This window comes from Paramormyrops kingsleyae, chromosome 11 (assembly GCF_048594095.1).
Source record: "Paramormyrops kingsleyae isolate MSU_618 chromosome 11, PKINGS_0.4, whole genome shotgun sequence".
Lineage (NCBI taxonomy): Eukaryota > Metazoa > Chordata > Actinopteri > Osteoglossiformes > Mormyridae > Paramormyrops > Paramormyrops kingsleyae.
Genome location: NC_132807.1, coordinates 24,535,920 through 24,553,270, shown reverse-complemented (window position 1 = coordinate 24,553,270; position 17,351 = coordinate 24,535,920). Strand labels below are relative to the sequence as shown.

Below are 17,351 nucleotides of genomic sequence, written 5' to 3'. Positions count from 1 at the left end.
GTGGTTAAGCCTGTTGTATTCTGTATTTCTGTATTTTAAACAGGAATGCTTGTGTATTACAGCCCCAGTGAACGAGAATTTATTGAGGGGGTCTTTTTTTCGACACCTGCATGACAGTCTGGTGCTCCACTAGTCAGTCCATCCATCCATAACCGCTCGTCCGTGGACGTCAGCAGCACCAGCCATGGAGATGGAGACCCCTCCCCCAGTCCTGTTTGGTTGGACGCCATTTGCTGTAGAAGCTTCTGTGGGGAACTGTGTGGACTGGACTAGAGCAAACCGCGACAACTTATTGGACAGCTAGAAGACAAGGTTTCCTGTAACAAACTGCAAGGCACCTCGAAGTTGGGAAGGAGTGTTCTGTACTTTACTATCTTCATTCTGGTTCATTGATGGGCTGGTCTGTAGAGATAAGAGGAGGTTAGATGATGATGATGATGATGATGATGATGATGCGAAAGGCACACTTGGTCAAACATCAAGGAATTTCCAAATCAGCACTGTCCTAACCCTGATGCAGTGAAATGGACATGGAAATAGAATTATTTTTCTAATTATTTAAGCAAGATGGAGGAAGGGGCAAAAAGAGACAGACAGAAAGAGGCAGGCCGTTTCTCCAACACAAACACGTGGATTCTTAGCATTCCTAGCTAGATAGGAGCTTAATCTCCCCGAGAGGTGGGGGAGCAGAGGGGCCCACCCAGTGTACCCCTCCAGTCTCCTGCCATGCTCTCTGCCTCTCTCCGTGCTGCCCCCCTCCCTCTGCCTGTTCAGACCATAATTCAGTTCTTATCCAGTTCTGTTTGACATTTACATTTTATCCAAAGCCACAGTGTGGTGTTTAACTGGGACAATTAAGCTTAAATGTAGCATATGTCCTTAATCACTCTGCCACCTGCTGCCACATGTTTTTATATATTAAGTGTGTAAGTTATAATGGTTTGTCTTGCTGCGTGTGACATTCCTATAGAGCATGAAGCAAATATGAATTCTCTTATTGGCATTTGTCAATAGGCAGGTATAACTTTAGCTTTTTCCTTGGCCTGTGATACTTTATGTGTCGTTGCGTGTTTGCTGGATGGTGGTTTTGTGTGTTCTCTGTGTGGTTGTTGGAGATTATATGGGAGAGGAGTGGGTCATATGTTTAGGATTTTGGGAGATTTGCCTGAGAACGGAGAATAAAAGTGGAAGGAATGAGCTGTAGATGAGGGAGGGGAAGGAGGGATTACCCCCCCACCCCCCCCATGCCATAGAGACCTACTTCCCAATTGCCAGAGACTCTGACACATATTTATTTGGGCCGTTCCACAACAGGGGTACTTTAACTTACTAATATCTTCAGTGGTAGCCTGAAAGTATTCATACTATGGAAGTTTAATGTGTAATGAATACTTAGTATAGCAGTGCAAGTTATTGGGAGTATATAGAGCCAAATGTGTAGCAAAACTGTAAACTTGTATTAATGCTCCAACATATAATATGTTTGTATCTAAGTGTACAAAAGGAGTCTTTAAGTTTGAGTTTTTCAGATAGCACTGTACTTCAAAAAAGCTCATTATGCGACAGAAAAGGTTATATTTTTTAGCCAAAATGGGGTCCAAACATTGAACAAGAGGAGGAAACATCACCTTCTTTTGTTATGCTTGCCTGGATTGAAGCCAATAACGCAAATGGCAAAGTGGCTATAACCTGGAAGACAAAACAGACACAGAGCATTTGAAGTTGAGGCCCTGCAGAGTCTGAGTAATAGGTACTAACTTATCCTATTGTCATAAAACTCACAAAACTCCTTTCTGATGGAACACATGCAAAGAGGCATCCATCCACCCACAGGTCACCTCCCTTCCCCCAAAGAAACAATCCTCTTAACAGCCTCTTTCCCCATGCACACACACACGCACACTCGCGCGCAGAAAGGCATTCCCATCTTCTAAAGTTCACACTGACCTGACTTTTATCGCGCCAGTTTCACTCAGTACTTTCTGAGTGCACAGCTTGTTTTCTGACGCGGTGAAAGTGCAAACATGGCGTTGGACCTTACAGATGTGCAGCAATTTGACCAATTACGCAGAACTTGTCAGAAGGAAATGCGAGTGAAGAAGATAAGGGTAACATGGCAATACCTGACACCTCGCGGGTGCCATGGACACCTTTGTTCTGTAGAGCCTTTATGGCGATTGCTGGATTCAGTTTATCTACCTTTTGTGCAGATTCAGGTCACTGCAGTTATCACACTGCAATCATCACACTGCAGTTGACAGGGTCTGTAGGATTACCATGTACTGCACCCTGTGTGATGTGATTAGCACAAATATCGGGGGTGGCAAGTGACTTTGGGGGCTACAGCTTTGTACTTGTGATCAGAAGGTCGCCAGTTTGAGCCCCAGCCTCTGCAGAACAGTGAGATGTCTGTGGGCCCTTCAGACAGGCCCTTAACCCCCAACTCCTGGGCTGTTGCATGCTGGCTGACCCTGTGCTGTCACTCTCATCTGTCTGTATCTCATGGAGAGCTAGATGGGGTAGGCAAAGAAAAGCATTCTAATATACTTGTGCAAATTGCAACTAAAGGATAATTTAATTTAGCTATAACTCAGACATCTGTGTTTTAACGTCATACGTAACAGGATTTAATATAGTGCTGTGCGATGAAACAACACTCACAATAATGCAATGCTTGTTGTCAATTTTTTATCAGTAAATTAGTCAAATATTCTTTGCTTACTCAGCTGATATACTTTTTTAGGCAAAATGGAAATTGTAGTATGATACAGACTGACTCCAGAGTTAAGTGAAATATCCAATGTGATAAGATTACTGGTTAGTATCTTGACTTAAGTCTCTTCAGTCCTGCTCCCGCTGCCCCACAGTTTATCCTGCTGGCTAATTGATTAGTGAAACTATTTCCAATTTGCTGATCTGGCTAATGTAATTGTAAGAGGCTTTTGTTGCAGTTTTTTGTAGGTGCTTAGAAAAAAATACATAAGAGCTCCAACCTGTGGCTCATATGAAATGTGAGGCTTTTGTTTGTTTGTTTTTGTGGGGGGGGGGACTTAAATATCAAAAACAGCATAAATTTATCAACTTAATCAATCTGAAAAAACATGAACTGAGGCTTAGACACCATGACTTAACCGCTGCCTGTTCTCTAATGCTAACAGAACGGGTCAGGTCAGGTGAGGTGTGATATAATAAAGTGTGTTTTTCTACTTCATAGAGACATGTGGGTTCGGGGAGAATAGAGGAATTGTTCCTGGGCTCACATAGTTGTGTTTGTGTGATTGGTTTTGTTTCTATAACTCCATTATGTTTCCTCGACGTTTGTGCTCACTGTTGCGACACAAAAGTGCTTTCACTGTCAGTGCTCCCTGCCCCCGCCCCCAGGACGCGCACACTCACGCCTCTGTCTCTGCTCTGGCCTCCCATTGTGTTTTCCGCTTCCTATTGGGATGTCCAGTATGTCTGCTAGCATAGGGAACTGGGGGAGTTCGGCTGCTTCTGTAGTATGACTGCCAGTCCCGGCAGTAAAGGTTGCCGTGGTCAGTCTTCATTCTCCTTTAATGGGCGTGTGCTCAGAGCTCCGCCTCCCTCACTGGCAGTGAGCGGGTCTTCATCCTCGATTTGCAGTCTTCATCGCTGACTTTGAGTTCCTTTGTGGACTGTCGGCGAGCGCAGTATTCAGCCTTCAAGTCTTGGGTCTTATGTTCAGTTTTCAACCACTTTCTCTGCCTCGCTTTCACCTTCCCAGCTTAGCATACAGGACTGGGAAGCTGGACAAGGATCCTTATAGGCAGTAAATATTTTGAAGCTAAATGTATTATTACAAAATGTTGCTTCACCTCATTTCCAGAGAGCTTCGAAATGAAAAGACCCTTCATATACTGCTTTACTATAAGGAGAAAAAAATGAACGAACGAAACAAACGTAAACATAATTATCCATGCAGCGTGAACACCTCTTCATCACAGAATTATCATCACATTCCCCAAGCTGTTTGCACCAGACATTCGGTTGTCTCGCCGTCTTTATTTGTCTACATGTTTATTTATTATTTGCACATCATATTATCATATTTCTGTTCTGCTACCTCTGTTTAACTTGTTTAGTTGGTACAGTATATCATGCCATCACCTGCAAGAGAAATTCTTTGTATACTTTTTTGTACTCAGAGAATAAAGATTCTGATTCTGACGTGATCATGATCGCTTCATCATCGTGAGTCATAGATGAAGGTCAAGCCAGTCTAAGGGGAGAGTCAAACACCAGTAAAAGTGATAAGATAATATAAAGTAACCAATTAAAGAAGAGCATGTGAGCTGGCCTTAATACAATTACATTAAAGGCACACAAAACAATTGGAAAGAAAATCAAAAGTGTCCTTGAGCTGTGAATGGTCTTTAATTTTAAGGTCTGCTATTTTTGTCTGGTAAAAAAAAGAAATGCTGTCATATCATTTCAGGACTTAAGGTGTGTAATTTAAGCAGAGCCTATATCTCACAGCCCTTGCGCTCGATCTATGGGAGATAATCTGTCTACCTGGCAACTCTGGGCAGCCAAGAAATGGTTTTTCTATCAGTAAAATTTATTTCCTGGTCATTTGTAAGCTTGGTGCATCAGTTTCCTGCTAACTGCAGTAAGATAACCCCACACTGCAGGGTTTGAAGTTTAAGTGTCTTGGTCATTAAGATTAATTCTTTTATATGGAATTGGGCTACCATGTTCATAAACCGCAGTAGTAGTTTATGAATCAAAATAATTTAATATGATATGATGTTGTGGAAAATACGTTTCTGGTCTTAGCTGGTTTGTGAGGTCTTTCATCAAACTGTGGCAATGATGTGAACCTGCATTCTCCATTTTTTCTTCTCCAACTTCCAGGCCATGATATCAACAGCTCCTTGGAGCCGGCTAACATTGACACAAGTATCTTGGAGGAGTATATCAGCAAGGAAGACGACAGCTCTGACATGTGGGCACTGCATAGTTACATGACACATGCCTGGCAGACATGGGCACACACCTGACAGACCCAGGCACACGTGGGCACATGCCTGGCAGACATTTGCTCAGCCGCAAATGCTGAGCACATCAGCTTAGCTTCTATGCAAATAACGAAACACCATTTAAAATTTCAGCTAGCGAGGGCATTGTAATCACGGAACATTTTAGAATCTGGGTTAGAGCTTCAATTCAGTTCAATAGTAGTAGCTGATGAATGTCACCTGTCAGAGTCTGACCTGCTCCCTGTGTGACTCTCACCCCCAGATGTTTCTCTGAGGTCCAGGGAGGCTCTGGCCCCAGCTTCTCCTCCCCCCAGCCCGGGGTCTCCTCAGGGGGAGTGACATGTGATGTGAGCCCCCACGCACCCCTGCGCCCGGGCGCCCAGCCGCCCCTGCCCCCACTCTGCCAGACCTCTTACCCCACAGCTCCATCACTAGGAGGCCATCGACACAGCTACCCCTACCTGGGGCAGCAACCACAGCAGCTTCAGCAGTCTCACGTCAAGACAGAGCACAGGGGCCACTACGCCTCTGGGTGAGTGGGGAGGACGGGGGGTGTACCCCAGCATTATTCTCTATGCTTACCGCCTCACCCGCATGGGCCTGACCAAGATAAGCCTTTTTGGATGGATGGATGGATTGATAGATAAGGATAGGTTTATGTCTATCCTGATGTCTGGTTCTATCTCTCATATTGGTACAGCTGTGCATACTTTCAGTTACTAAGATACATGCAGCGTGTAGCCCACAGCTACTAAAAATCCAAATTACGTGTCTAAGTTCTGGTTCTGCCGAGTTAAAATCTGGAAAAACCAGGATGCTGGTGTTTTGGCGTTGAGCCGTACAATCACCCTTTCTGTGTCCAGACAAGCTGGATAAGCTCACCTTGTATAACCTTACCTGCGTAAGTAAACTTCATTCTGTAAAGAGGAGTAAAGAATGGAGACTGGAGGAAGGTGAAGTGGCAGGTTTGTGCCAGTGATACATATTGTACAAGTACAGATGTATGCAGTTAATTATACAAACACTGGCACATGTGTGGACAGAATCAAAGAATACAACAGATTTCTTTATCATTTGCCATTTATTGTTACAGAACATTACCTGAGTCCCCGCCAGACTCCAGCTCAGAACCGTATTCCCCCCAGCAAGTGAATGGTAAGGTCCTTCCGCTCACGTGTATCGCTGTTGAAACCTACCATTACAGAACTTAAGAGGGGGACCCAGTCTTTTGTTTTATTTTGGGCGGGGCTGGTTTTGTTATGAAGAGAAGGAGTGAGAAAGGGAACCGCGGAGAGCAATCAAAGATCAGACTGCAAACATAGACTGTGCAGAGAAACACGCCTGAAGAGGCACAGAAGGAGAGAATGAGAAAACCGGGGAGAGACGAAGAAGCCGAGCAAAGTGTGAGATACGCTACAGTGTCTTGAAAACTTTAATTATATCGTTGATAATGTCAACTAGAGACTGAGAGACAGAACTGGGAGGCAATAACGGAATAGAGTGAAAATAGGAACTTCAACGTGAGAAGGAGAAAGTGTTCCACTAAACAGAAACAAGGGGGGATGCCTCGGCTGATTCGCACACTGTGGAGATTATAAAAAACAAAGAGAGGACCAGTGGAGAAAAAGCAAAGGCTGTAGGATCAGGGTAGTATAGACGGGAGAGGAGCATGACGGGCCTGACCCACAGTGAGAGCGCGAGAGTCTGATGCAGCCCACCAATCCAGGTAGGGAATTTTGGTCTCGGCCCAATCAGCTGTCTCCTTATTACCGTCCATTCATTTGGTGCTCTTCATGCTTCCAGGGGAAATGGGCTGTCACACGACGGATTAATGGGTACACTAAGTCAATACGGTGTCAGACACTGGGGGGCACCAGGTGGCATGGGCGTCATTTTTCAATTTACCATGAGTAAAATGAAGCTTTTGGAAGTAACAGGGCTGGGACTTATGATTAAAACTGATTAGCTGTATTGAATGTTTCGCAGGAAATAAGTTCATGATTTGTTAAATGTTTTGATAAATATTTTGCCATTTTGTCCTGCTCTGTTTTGTGTTTTGTACTTTTTAAACTATTATGAATCCTTCTTTAATCCAAGTTACCCATAGTGTGGGCTGTTATATTCAGGTGTATTAGAGAAACGACGTTGAGGTATTTTCCTACCAAAGAGAAGGTGTGGAGGTTTCTAATCTGATTGTCAGAGATCCAGAGGGAAACAATAGAGGGTGCCATTAGTGTGGAAAGGAGAAACATGGGTAATAGTTGCCAAAAAAAACGTACAGGGGAGATGAATAGACAGAGATGAAAGAGACGTTATGAACATTCTCTGTGTTAGATAGGTAATGCCTGGGGTCTCTTAGGTGACTCTCTCTCATTAGACCTCCACAACAGAAATGCTCATGAGTGAAAGTACGAACATCCTACAACCCAAACAATAACTCAGAAAAAAGCCTATATTTAATGATTTGTGTTGACTTCAACCCCCTAGTGCTCAACACCTTGAGTGCAGGATTACATTTATGACTGTATTACCGTTTTTTTTGTTCTGTTTTCCCCATATTGTGAGGACGTGCCACATCCAGGTAATTGTAATCCAGGTAAACATGGAGTAGCCCGGTTTTTGTAGGCCATGCTGTAACCTTCACACACCCGTTACACACGGTGTGTCCTCACTTTGTCTCCCAGACCCTCACCTGCTCAGCAAGATGACTCCCGAGAACATGTGCCACATCTCACCACCTCTACCCCAGCCGCACTACTCTGGCCTGCAGCGAGACATGTACCTGAAACAGGAGCCAATGATATCGCAGTACCCACCTGGGCCGGCCATGTGCACGCCGGGTGGGGATATCCAGCAGAGCCAAATGCTCCATCAGCTGCTGCAGCTTCCTCAAGGACAGGAGTGAGTGTGTGTGTGTGTGTGTGTGGGGGGGGGGGGGGATATGTATATATTACATTATGGAGACCAAATGTCCTCACAATGTGATAAAAATCTGTTATTTAGATGTCGTAGAGAATTTTTCGGTCCCCTCAAGAGGAAACTACCTTTTATAAAAATCCGTGCCTGCAATCAAAAAACTAAAAATGTCACAAGTGTAGTATTTTGTTTGGTTACTTATGGTTAAGGTTAGGGCTGGGTAGGGGTTGTCATTGTTGAGTTTTTTCCCACAGAAATGAATGGACGGTCCCCACTAAGATGTGGATACAAACATGTGTGTGTGTTTGTCTGTGTTTGTGCCATTGGAGGTGGGGCTGGAATAAAAGACTCTCCGTTTGGAGCATGGCTGTGGGTTTATGCTTATTTGGTAGATTTTCCTGCTTTAACTATACTCTACTCCAGTATACTCTCTGCTCCAGCATAGATGTAATCACATGTCCTACACAAAGCTAATTGGAGGCAGATACATCCAATAAAACAAAATAATGTAAATAAAATTAAAATGGCATTTTAGGTTGTCCTTTCTGTTGATCACCAAGTTTCATTTAACTGGACAGCAGTTATTGTTTTAAAATCATATCTATTGACTTAGTATACATCAATGGTGTGTGTATGTTAGGATCTTAAGCTATACTTAGATGCTGCTTATGAATGTTCTATGAATGCTTTATAAAGGTATTATGAAGGTATTATGAAGGTGTAGTTAATGTAAAGCATTGCCCATATCAGAGACTGTACTACACTGATCACATTTTAAACACCGACGTGCTTCTCTGTTTGTGTGCAGTGCTATTCCCGGTCACCAAGCCAAGAAGAGGAAGCACTCTGACTCCCCTCCAAGCACCCTCAACACGCAGATGCTCAGTGGTATCATCAAGCAAGAGCCAGGTAAACAAATAGGACACAAACATTTGCATTTTTATCTTTATAGGGACAATCTTCTGTGATGGGTTGGTGCCCCATCCTGGGTTATTCCCTGCCTTGCACCCATAGCTTCCGGTATAATCTACGGACCCCTGAGACCCTGCACTGGACAAGTGGGTATAGAAAATGGATGCACGGATGGATGGATAGGGACTTTTGACTATTTTAATGATAATTTATGAGGATTTATAATGTATAAGGATTCATAACAAGTAACAATAAAAATAATAATCAGTAAAATGTTCTGGAACTTTTTATGGGTGCATTTGCCCGTACACACAAATATAGTTAAAAATGTACCCACCCGAGATGCAGTGGAATCACGTCCTGGGTGTCTGCCTGCCTATTCATGTGCTCAGTGCTTCCTGTGATAGGTATGAAGCTCTCCATAGCCCTTTATTGACCAAGGGGCTTTTGGAAAATGAAGCGATGAATAAATGTACGCATACAACAATTGTTTTGCATAGCAGAATTTTTCACAAATTATATCTCAGCTTATAGAAAGTATCGCTCAGTGTATCATTTATGGGGCCGATGTGAGGCTCAGCAGATCAGGACTCTTGATCGGAAAGTCGCCAGTTGAGATCCTTGGGCCAGCAGACTGACGCTGCCATTGGGCCCCTGAGCGAGGCCCTTATCCCCCAGCTCCAGTGGCACTGCACTGGCGGACCCTGCGCTGTGACCCCCAGGCTTGCCCTCACCTGTCTGTGTGTCTCATGGAGAGTAAAATGGGGCCGGGTGAAAGGAGAATTTCCCCACTGGAATGAATAGAGTTATCCCAATCCTATTCTCACTCACTGACCACTAACAAGATATACAGGTATACAATGTATATAATGGACTTGCTCTTTCTACTTGTCTGTTCAGGGTTGATCCAGGATGCAGAGAATTCCTACCTGGACCCTAATTACCAGTGCATCAAGTGGCAGCCCCACCAGCAGAACAAATGGACTCTCCTGTATGATGCCAACTGCAAGGAGCTGTGAGTATCTGTGTGCAGTGTCACTGCGGGCTTGCCTCATCCCCATGGCTGTGTGCAGTGTCACTGTGGACCTGCCTCATCCCCATGGCTGTGTGCAGTGTCACTGCAGGCCTGTCTCATCCCCATGCCTGTTTGCAGTGTCACTGCGACCTGCCTCATCCCCATAGCTACAGAGATAGAGATACTTTATTTATCCAGAAGGAAATTTAGGTGTCCAGTAGCTTATACACAGTATACATACACATAGTCACACAGACCTATGACATTCACACACACATACATACTGCAACAATACAAAGGAAAATAACAGGAGGGGAGTGTGCTATACAGGCCTAAACACTTAAGTCCATCACACTCCTCCCCTTCCATGTGACGTTGAAGAGCTGTATGGCCATAGGGACAAAGGACCTTCTGAGCCTGTCTGTTCTGCATGACAGAGACAGGAGCCTATCACTGAACATGCTCTGTGCATGGCTGTGTGCAGTGTCACTGCAGGCCTGAATTATCCCCATGGCTGTGTGCAGTGTCACTGTGGGCCTGCCTCATCCCCATGGCTGTGTGCAGTGTCACTGCAGGCCTGAATTATCCCCATGGCTGTCTGCAGTGTTACTGCGGGCCTGCCTCATCCCCATGGCTGTGTGCAGTGTCACTGCAGGCCTGAATCATCCCCATGGCTGTCTGCAGTGTTACTGCAGACCTGCCTCATCCCCATGGCTGTTTGCAGTGTTACTGCGGGCCTGCCTCATCCCCATGGCTGTGTGCAGTGTCACTGCAGGCCTGAATCATCCCCATGGCTGTCTGCAGTGTTACTGCAGACCTGCCTCATCCCCATGGCTGTGTGCAGTGTCACTGCAGGCCTGAATCATCCCCATGGCTGTCTGCAGTGTTACTGCAGACCTGCCTCATCCCCATGGCTGTTTGCAGTGTCACTGCGGGCCTGCCTCATCCCCATGGCTGTTTGCAGTGTCACTGCGGGCTTGCCTCATCACTATGTCTGTCTGTGTTTCTGGGTGTCAGACAGCTGGTGGCTTCAGGGATTCCAGAGGCTTCCAGAGGTTTTTAAAATGTTTGCTGTGTGTTCACACTATTTTTAGCAACCTATCAACCTATCACCTGTCACCCTGTTACCTTGTAACAATTGGATGTGATTGTTAAGGTGATGGACTGATTGAGTTACTGACGTGAGGTCACTTGCCCAGTTTGTTACTCTGTTAAAATTGACTGAACAAGGGAAATTAAATATGGCATTTGCCATAGGCTTGTCATATATTTCTTTTAATGATTATGTTATTCCCTTGTGCGTTGTGACACCAATGTTAAAGTCACTAGAAATAAATTGAATCTGCAAAAACATGTGAAAAGGAAGTGAGTGAATTAGAGTTTGGTAGGATTTATTTTAAAAAAAGGGTCAAATATCAAAGGGTTTAGCGAGTATTTTGGTCAGCTAGACCAAATGGTTAACAATCTGCACTATCAGAAACATTATTTAGCTTTTATTTAACCAGGTTAGTAAATTGAGAACAATCTGGCAATGAAGTGAAAGATTACAGCACAATATCACAAACATTACATAATGAACAAAAGGCACATATCTCAAATATACTAACGAGCAAGTGTATATACATAGAAAAAAAATGTACAGTGTTCACAATGCATCATTCAAAAATGGCAGATGCAAGTGTTTGATTTAAGGGTATGGATTTTCTTCTTTTAGGCTGCCATGGAAACTGAATTGTTGTAACATGTCAATTGTTTAGTGCTACAAATTGGAATGAATAGGTTACCAGAGTATAGTTTATGATCAAGAATTAATTAGATTAATAATTAGACAACATTTCTTTTGTTATAAGAAGCTATGCCATTTGTAATAGAAATTCCAGGAGATCATAATGAATTTTAACTTGCAATCAAGCCAGAAACACCCTAATTAGAGCAGATACATGACCTATTTCCAGACTGCTATATGCATTTCAGGATAGTTAGGAATAAAATATTTAAAACTTAGAGACAAGATGAGAGGGCATGGCAGAAATTGCTAAAGCTTTATTGTAAATTGCCCGTGACGTATGTTAGGGCAGGGCTGACAGAGTGTAAAATAGTTTCATGAAGACGGATCGAGACGCTGATCCGTGTCAGATCGCAGATCTTTGGTAAATGGTCGTTTCACTGTGGGGGCACCACCCTTTAACAGCACAAAGAACGGCACCAGCCTTCAACATTAAGGAACGCAACACAAACGTGCCTTTAGTTTTTATGGGAGTCTCCGAAAGCTTGTATAACTTATCCTGCAGGATAGTGTTTCAGTTTGACTTCAGTTGACAAGATATGGAGCAAAAAAAAAAAAAACAATGTATACAATGTTTACAAACGAGAATAAGAATTATGTAATCTTTTTTTAAAAAGCACAACTGGCGAAACTGTTAAAATAAGGAGATAAGCATTTGTCCTGTTTATGTAACATGTTCTAAAATTCTTAGAGACTGCTGATAAGAAATGGAGAATGAACAAGAGTGGTGTAAGGCATGGAAATGGGTTTTCAGGGGGCAGTTAAAAAAAGCGGGGGGGTTTTTTTTTGGGGGGGGGGGGGGGAGAAGGCCTCTGAATTCCAGAGAGGTGAGCTATGCGTGGGAGAGAGCAGGAGTACACTTTCGTTCGAGAGGGTGAGGTGGACAGAGGATTTATTAGCACCTATTGCTGTATGTCAGTTCTGGAAACTGTGCGACAGATAAGGTTGAGCAGCCAACAGGAGAGAAAGCAGCTTGGCAGGACAACCGTGAAACATTTTCTTCATCATTATATCTGCATGGCTCATGATCACACAGCGGGTGAATCAGATCTATATTTAAAGAAACTCTGACACCCAGAAAATGGCATTTTTTTGAAGGTACGCATGATTTCAGGGGCTGGGACAGCGTTCATCAGCCCAGCCCTGGGCATCACAGCTGGGGTCTTATAGGCGAACGACTGTTAACGGGATCTAAGGCGCCGAAAAAGTGGAGCGCCACAAGAGCCATGATATGACGTCATTTTCTCTCTCTCCTCTGCTCGTAGGCCAATGCCCACTTATCGCGTTGACGCTGACAAGGGCTTTAACTTCTCAGTGCCAGATGATGCCTTTGTGTGCCAGAAGAAGAACCACTTCCAGGTCACAGTGTACATCGGCATGTTGGGTGATCCTAAATATGTCAAGACCAGTGAGGGTCTGCAGCCTATAGACTGCTTCTACCTCAAACTCAACGGAGTGAAGGTAACTGCCCGTAGTTAGCTTCGCACACTTCACGTACAATCTGTTACAGTGACTTATACTCTGAAATACTCGCTCGACTCTGCGCCTGTAGACCCGTATATTGGCTCATTGGAACACAAAGACACAAGATGCTCTTGTCTTCCTCTACCGCAGCTTGAAGCCATGAACCAATGTATCAACGTGGAGCAATCTCAGTCTGACCGCAGCAAGAGACCATTCAAACCAGTTCTGTGAGTGGCCACCACAGCATTGACAAAGAATGAGGGTTGGGTGGGTGTGTGTGTGTTTGGGGGGGGAGGTGTTCCTTTCTCTTAGGAAGGTTTATCTGGTAAAAAAAGAAGGGTGTAAGAAAGTGATCAGGCAATGCACTGGCTGAAAATGTTAGTGGCTATCCACCTTTACACCGTCTGCAGTATAGTCAACAGCATAAAATTGCAAGCCAAAAGCATTAATATAATCACTAAAAGCTGCCAAATTACTCAATAGAAGAGCAAATTTCTAAAACTAGTTTACATTTTCCAGACAATTTGGTTCCTGATACTGTATGAGATATGATGAGGAAGCCTGACTTTAGGTCTCCTCTCAAAAATGACAAAAATGGACCGAGTGAGTTAAATATGCTCTTCAGTTTTGCTTTATTTTGTCAATATGGACAGAATTCCATGCAACGTGGAACTGCAGTCTGTTTCAGCTTGACGTGCTTTGGAGTTGAGACAGTCATAGTCAAAGTCAGTCATTATAGTGAAAATGGGTTTGTGTGCCTTTCAGCGTGACTCTGCCCCCGGAGCAGGTGACCAAGGTTACAGTGGGGCGGCTTCATTTCAGTGAGACGACAGCCAACAACATGAGGAAGAAAGGAAAACCCAACCCTGACCAGCGGTAGGAGCCCAACGCCGGCCACACGCACAAACATCTGCAGGTCATGCCCATGTGTCACGTGTCCATGTATAAATGCACACACAGTCACACGCCATGAACACATATGTGCTGCCCACATACGCATGCAAAGCCATGGATTCTTTGGTATAACACATCTAAAAACTAGTAATTTGGAGGTTGTATACTGTGCTGTTGCTATAGTTACTGGTTAGGCTCCAGAACTGGAAAGCAACTGTATATTGTTCCATAAATAGTTTTCTACACTTTCTGTTAAACTCACATGTCTACTCCCACATTAATACAAATTCATAAACACACACACACAAAAATTAAATTATTTAATAGTATGAAAATACCAACTCAAGAGAAAAAAAATCAGGTTAGGATATAAATAGATACAAACTAGACGGATAGAAACATTATTGATCCTAGAGGAAATTACAGATATACCTCCATTAATATTTCTATCCTTGTAATTAGTCATTCCTAGAAGATGGTAAATTTTAGACCATATTGGTTTTGTACTCATATGTTTTTATGCTTCTGTGTGTGTGTGTGTGTGTGTGTGTGTTTGTATATAGGTACTTCATGCTGGTGGTGGCGCTGCAGGCCCAGTCCCACAATCAGAGCTACACTGTCGCGGCTCAGGTGTCAGAGAGGATTATCGTCAGGGTAACCTCTGTCAGTCTGGCCCTGTCTGTCTAACTGTCCCCTACAATGACTGCCTCTCTGAATTTGATTGCTTATGTCTGCGTCTTCCAAAGTGCATTTCTGACTGCCTTTCTCTGAGTGTGTCTATCCAGCTATCTGGCTATCCCTTCCTCTTGATAACTTGATGATGTTTCTCTGCATTTTTATGTATTTGTCCTCACTGGCCTGAAATTTCATTCAAAATCAAATCACTGTGTTTATATGAGCAGCAGACGTAAGAGGAATAAGTCGGAACCATATTTTTTACAGTCAAGGGAAGATACACTTGTACTATTATTAGTACATGGAAAACCACATCCAGTATAAACCATCTGTGCCATATTGCTTTTCTTTATTTTCCCCTGAGACACAGTTAGAAAGCCAGGCAAAATATCAGCAACAGCCCCCCACTTCAGGAAAATATGTTGTGTAATACAATTTGAGTCAGATATGTGGCCTGTTCCACATCTCTGGGCATGATTCCAGGCTGATCCTCAGGGTTGCCCCCCCCCCCCCAATTTGCCACATTTTCCGTCAATGACTATTATATATGTCTTGGTGCCAAATGACATTAACCGTAATGCTTGGACATGTTCGATCATTGACAGAAACTGGGAGTAAAACAATTATTTTTTTAGGCTATAAGATTTTTAGCTTTGAGGTACTATACAAGAAACAGACACATATATTCTCAGTCTTTTAATTGCTAGTTGCTTCTGGGAAGACAGATTGACTTGCATGGCATCCACATTGGGCTGTGTGTTATTTATTTGATGTTTCTTTCCAAATCTGATTTATTGACAACTGTAGCCAGTTCCCTGCTCAATTTGGTGATAGTGCCCATTTATGTTAACACACATCCAAGTCCCAAGGTGACATAATGGCTTAGCAGTACACCTGAAAAAAAAAACATACTGTACAAATTATTGACCATATAAGGTCAAGGACATAGAGTACAGCCTTGCACCACATCACCTTGTACACCATAAGTGAGCAGACTCAAGTCACAAATCCTGAGACTTTCACGTTATTTAATTACAAAAAAATGCTCTACAATAAGAAAAAACAACAAAATAAAAGCATAAGTAACTGTGTTTCTGTACTAGATAAGTGGTTATGATAGATGGATGGATGGAAAATAATGAGGCAAAACGTACAATAATTTATGTTAATATATATGTTATATGTTTATAATTTTAACTCATGTTAAGTAAGGCTACATTTTTTTTATAAGCAGGTTGTTCAGGCCACTAACATAGCTTTCTGTACTGTACTGATTTGTATCTTAAATCTTATACAAATCTTATGCCAATGACATTGTAACATTGTGTATAATTAATACGACTGAAATGAAAAGGAATGACTGAGTTGTGATGGTTGACGTTCAAGAATAGTTTGTGTGTAAGTTTTCACATATGAATAACAATTTGCCATTTATACCAAAAACGTAAAATTATTCATTATAAACAATTCAGGGGAGCATTCAAGCAGCAGAACTGTGCCAAAAGAGTAACCTACGTAATGACCAGCTTTAAGGTTCTGATTGCTAGTCAGTTATGGGTAATATACTTGTGAATTAGTCTTCCTCAGAATTTTCATAGCTGCATTCATGCCGTGGACATCAGGGCTGAACTGTTCTGGCTGTAATTTATATCAATTGTAATGTTTATCTTTACTGGTGACATTAAGTTCTGTAATGGAATGTAAGTTTTTTTGCTCGTTTCTGACTCCTTTAATAATACGTTTTCGCTTGTGTCCCCAGAGGTCTCTCAGCCTGAACTGTGCCTCTGTCTTTTTGTACCCCTGTCCGCCTTTTCTCTTGCTCCAGGCATCGAACCCAGGGCAGTTTGAGAGCGACAGCGAGGTCCTGTGGCAACGGGGCCAGCTTCCCGACTCTGTGTACCACCACGGCAGAGTGGGCATCAACACCGACCGGCCAGATGAGGCGCTGGTGGTTCACGGCAACCTCAAAGTCATGGGATCCTTGGTGCACCCCTCGGACATCCGTGCCAAAGAGAACATCCAGGAGGTGAGAGTTTGGAGTGCTTGCAGGTCTTCAGTGATGGATAGACCTGACTTGAGGTCTTCTTTTGCTAAAGGGTCTAACCATTTTGAGGTCCCCATGAAAGAGGACGCTATCTGCCTGAAGCTTTTCAGTAAAGGAGACCTGTCATTGGAGTCCTAGTTGCTGACCTGGTTCTTCTGTGTTTCTCGCAATACGTCTGTGGCCTTGCTCTACATGTGACTCTATATGGGCCTGTCCATGTTGTCCGATACCCCAGGTAAACACCACGGACAATCTGAAGAGGATCTCTCAGATGCGGCTGGTGCACTATCACTACAAGCCTGAGTTTGCAGCCACCGTGGGGATTGAGAACACCGCAGAAACAGGTGAACTATCTCCAGAGAATCAGCCTCCATTGCTCAGAGCCAGTAGCACACTTGTTGCTTTTTCAGACTCAGCGCAATATCGCGAACAGCTTAGTTCTCCAGATTGCTGGCATTCTGAATCACAGGCTCACTTCCAAGCCTGCCTGTGTTGTCTCTGTGCAGGAGTGATTGCCCAGGAGGTGCAACAGATCCTGCCAGAGGCAGTTAAGGAGGGTGGAGATGTTGTGTATGCCAACGGGGAGACCATCCCTAACCTGCTGGTGGTCAACAAGGTCAGGGGAGGTCATTGAAACCAGCTCTA

The 17,351-nt window shown here is 43.6% G+C and overlaps 1 protein-coding gene across 6 annotated transcripts in view; it reads left to right on the top strand.

The window, feature by feature from the left end:
* Window positions 1–17,351, top strand: part of myrf (myelin regulatory factor) — a 42,546-nt gene that overhangs the window by 15,888 nt on the left and 9,307 nt on the right. For 5 of the 6 annotated variants that reach the window (XM_072718297.1, XM_072718296.1, XM_072718293.1 and 2 more), the window contains exons 2-14: window positions 4,876–4,966; window positions 5,263–5,532; window positions 6,094–6,155; window positions 7,685–7,901; window positions 8,725–8,825; window positions 9,729–9,843; window positions 12,895–13,090; window positions 13,244–13,320; window positions 13,859–13,969; window positions 14,551–14,650; window positions 16,488–16,688; window positions 16,942–17,050; window positions 17,213–17,322. In XM_072718297.1, coding sequence (XP_072574398.1) covers window positions 4,876–4,966; window positions 5,263–5,532; window positions 6,094–6,155; window positions 7,685–7,901; window positions 8,725–8,825; window positions 9,729–9,843; window positions 12,895–13,090; window positions 13,244–13,320; window positions 13,859–13,969; window positions 14,551–14,650; window positions 16,488–16,688; window positions 16,942–17,050; window positions 17,213–17,322 — 1,760 coding nt within the window. The remainder of the gene's footprint in view (window positions 1–4,875; window positions 4,967–5,262; window positions 5,533–6,093; window positions 6,156–7,684; window positions 7,902–8,724; window positions 8,826–9,728; window positions 9,844–12,894; window positions 13,091–13,243; window positions 13,321–13,858; window positions 13,970–14,550; window positions 14,651–16,487; window positions 16,689–16,941; window positions 17,051–17,212; window positions 17,323–17,351) is intronic. The other variant, XM_072718294.1, reaches the window with a different exon arrangement.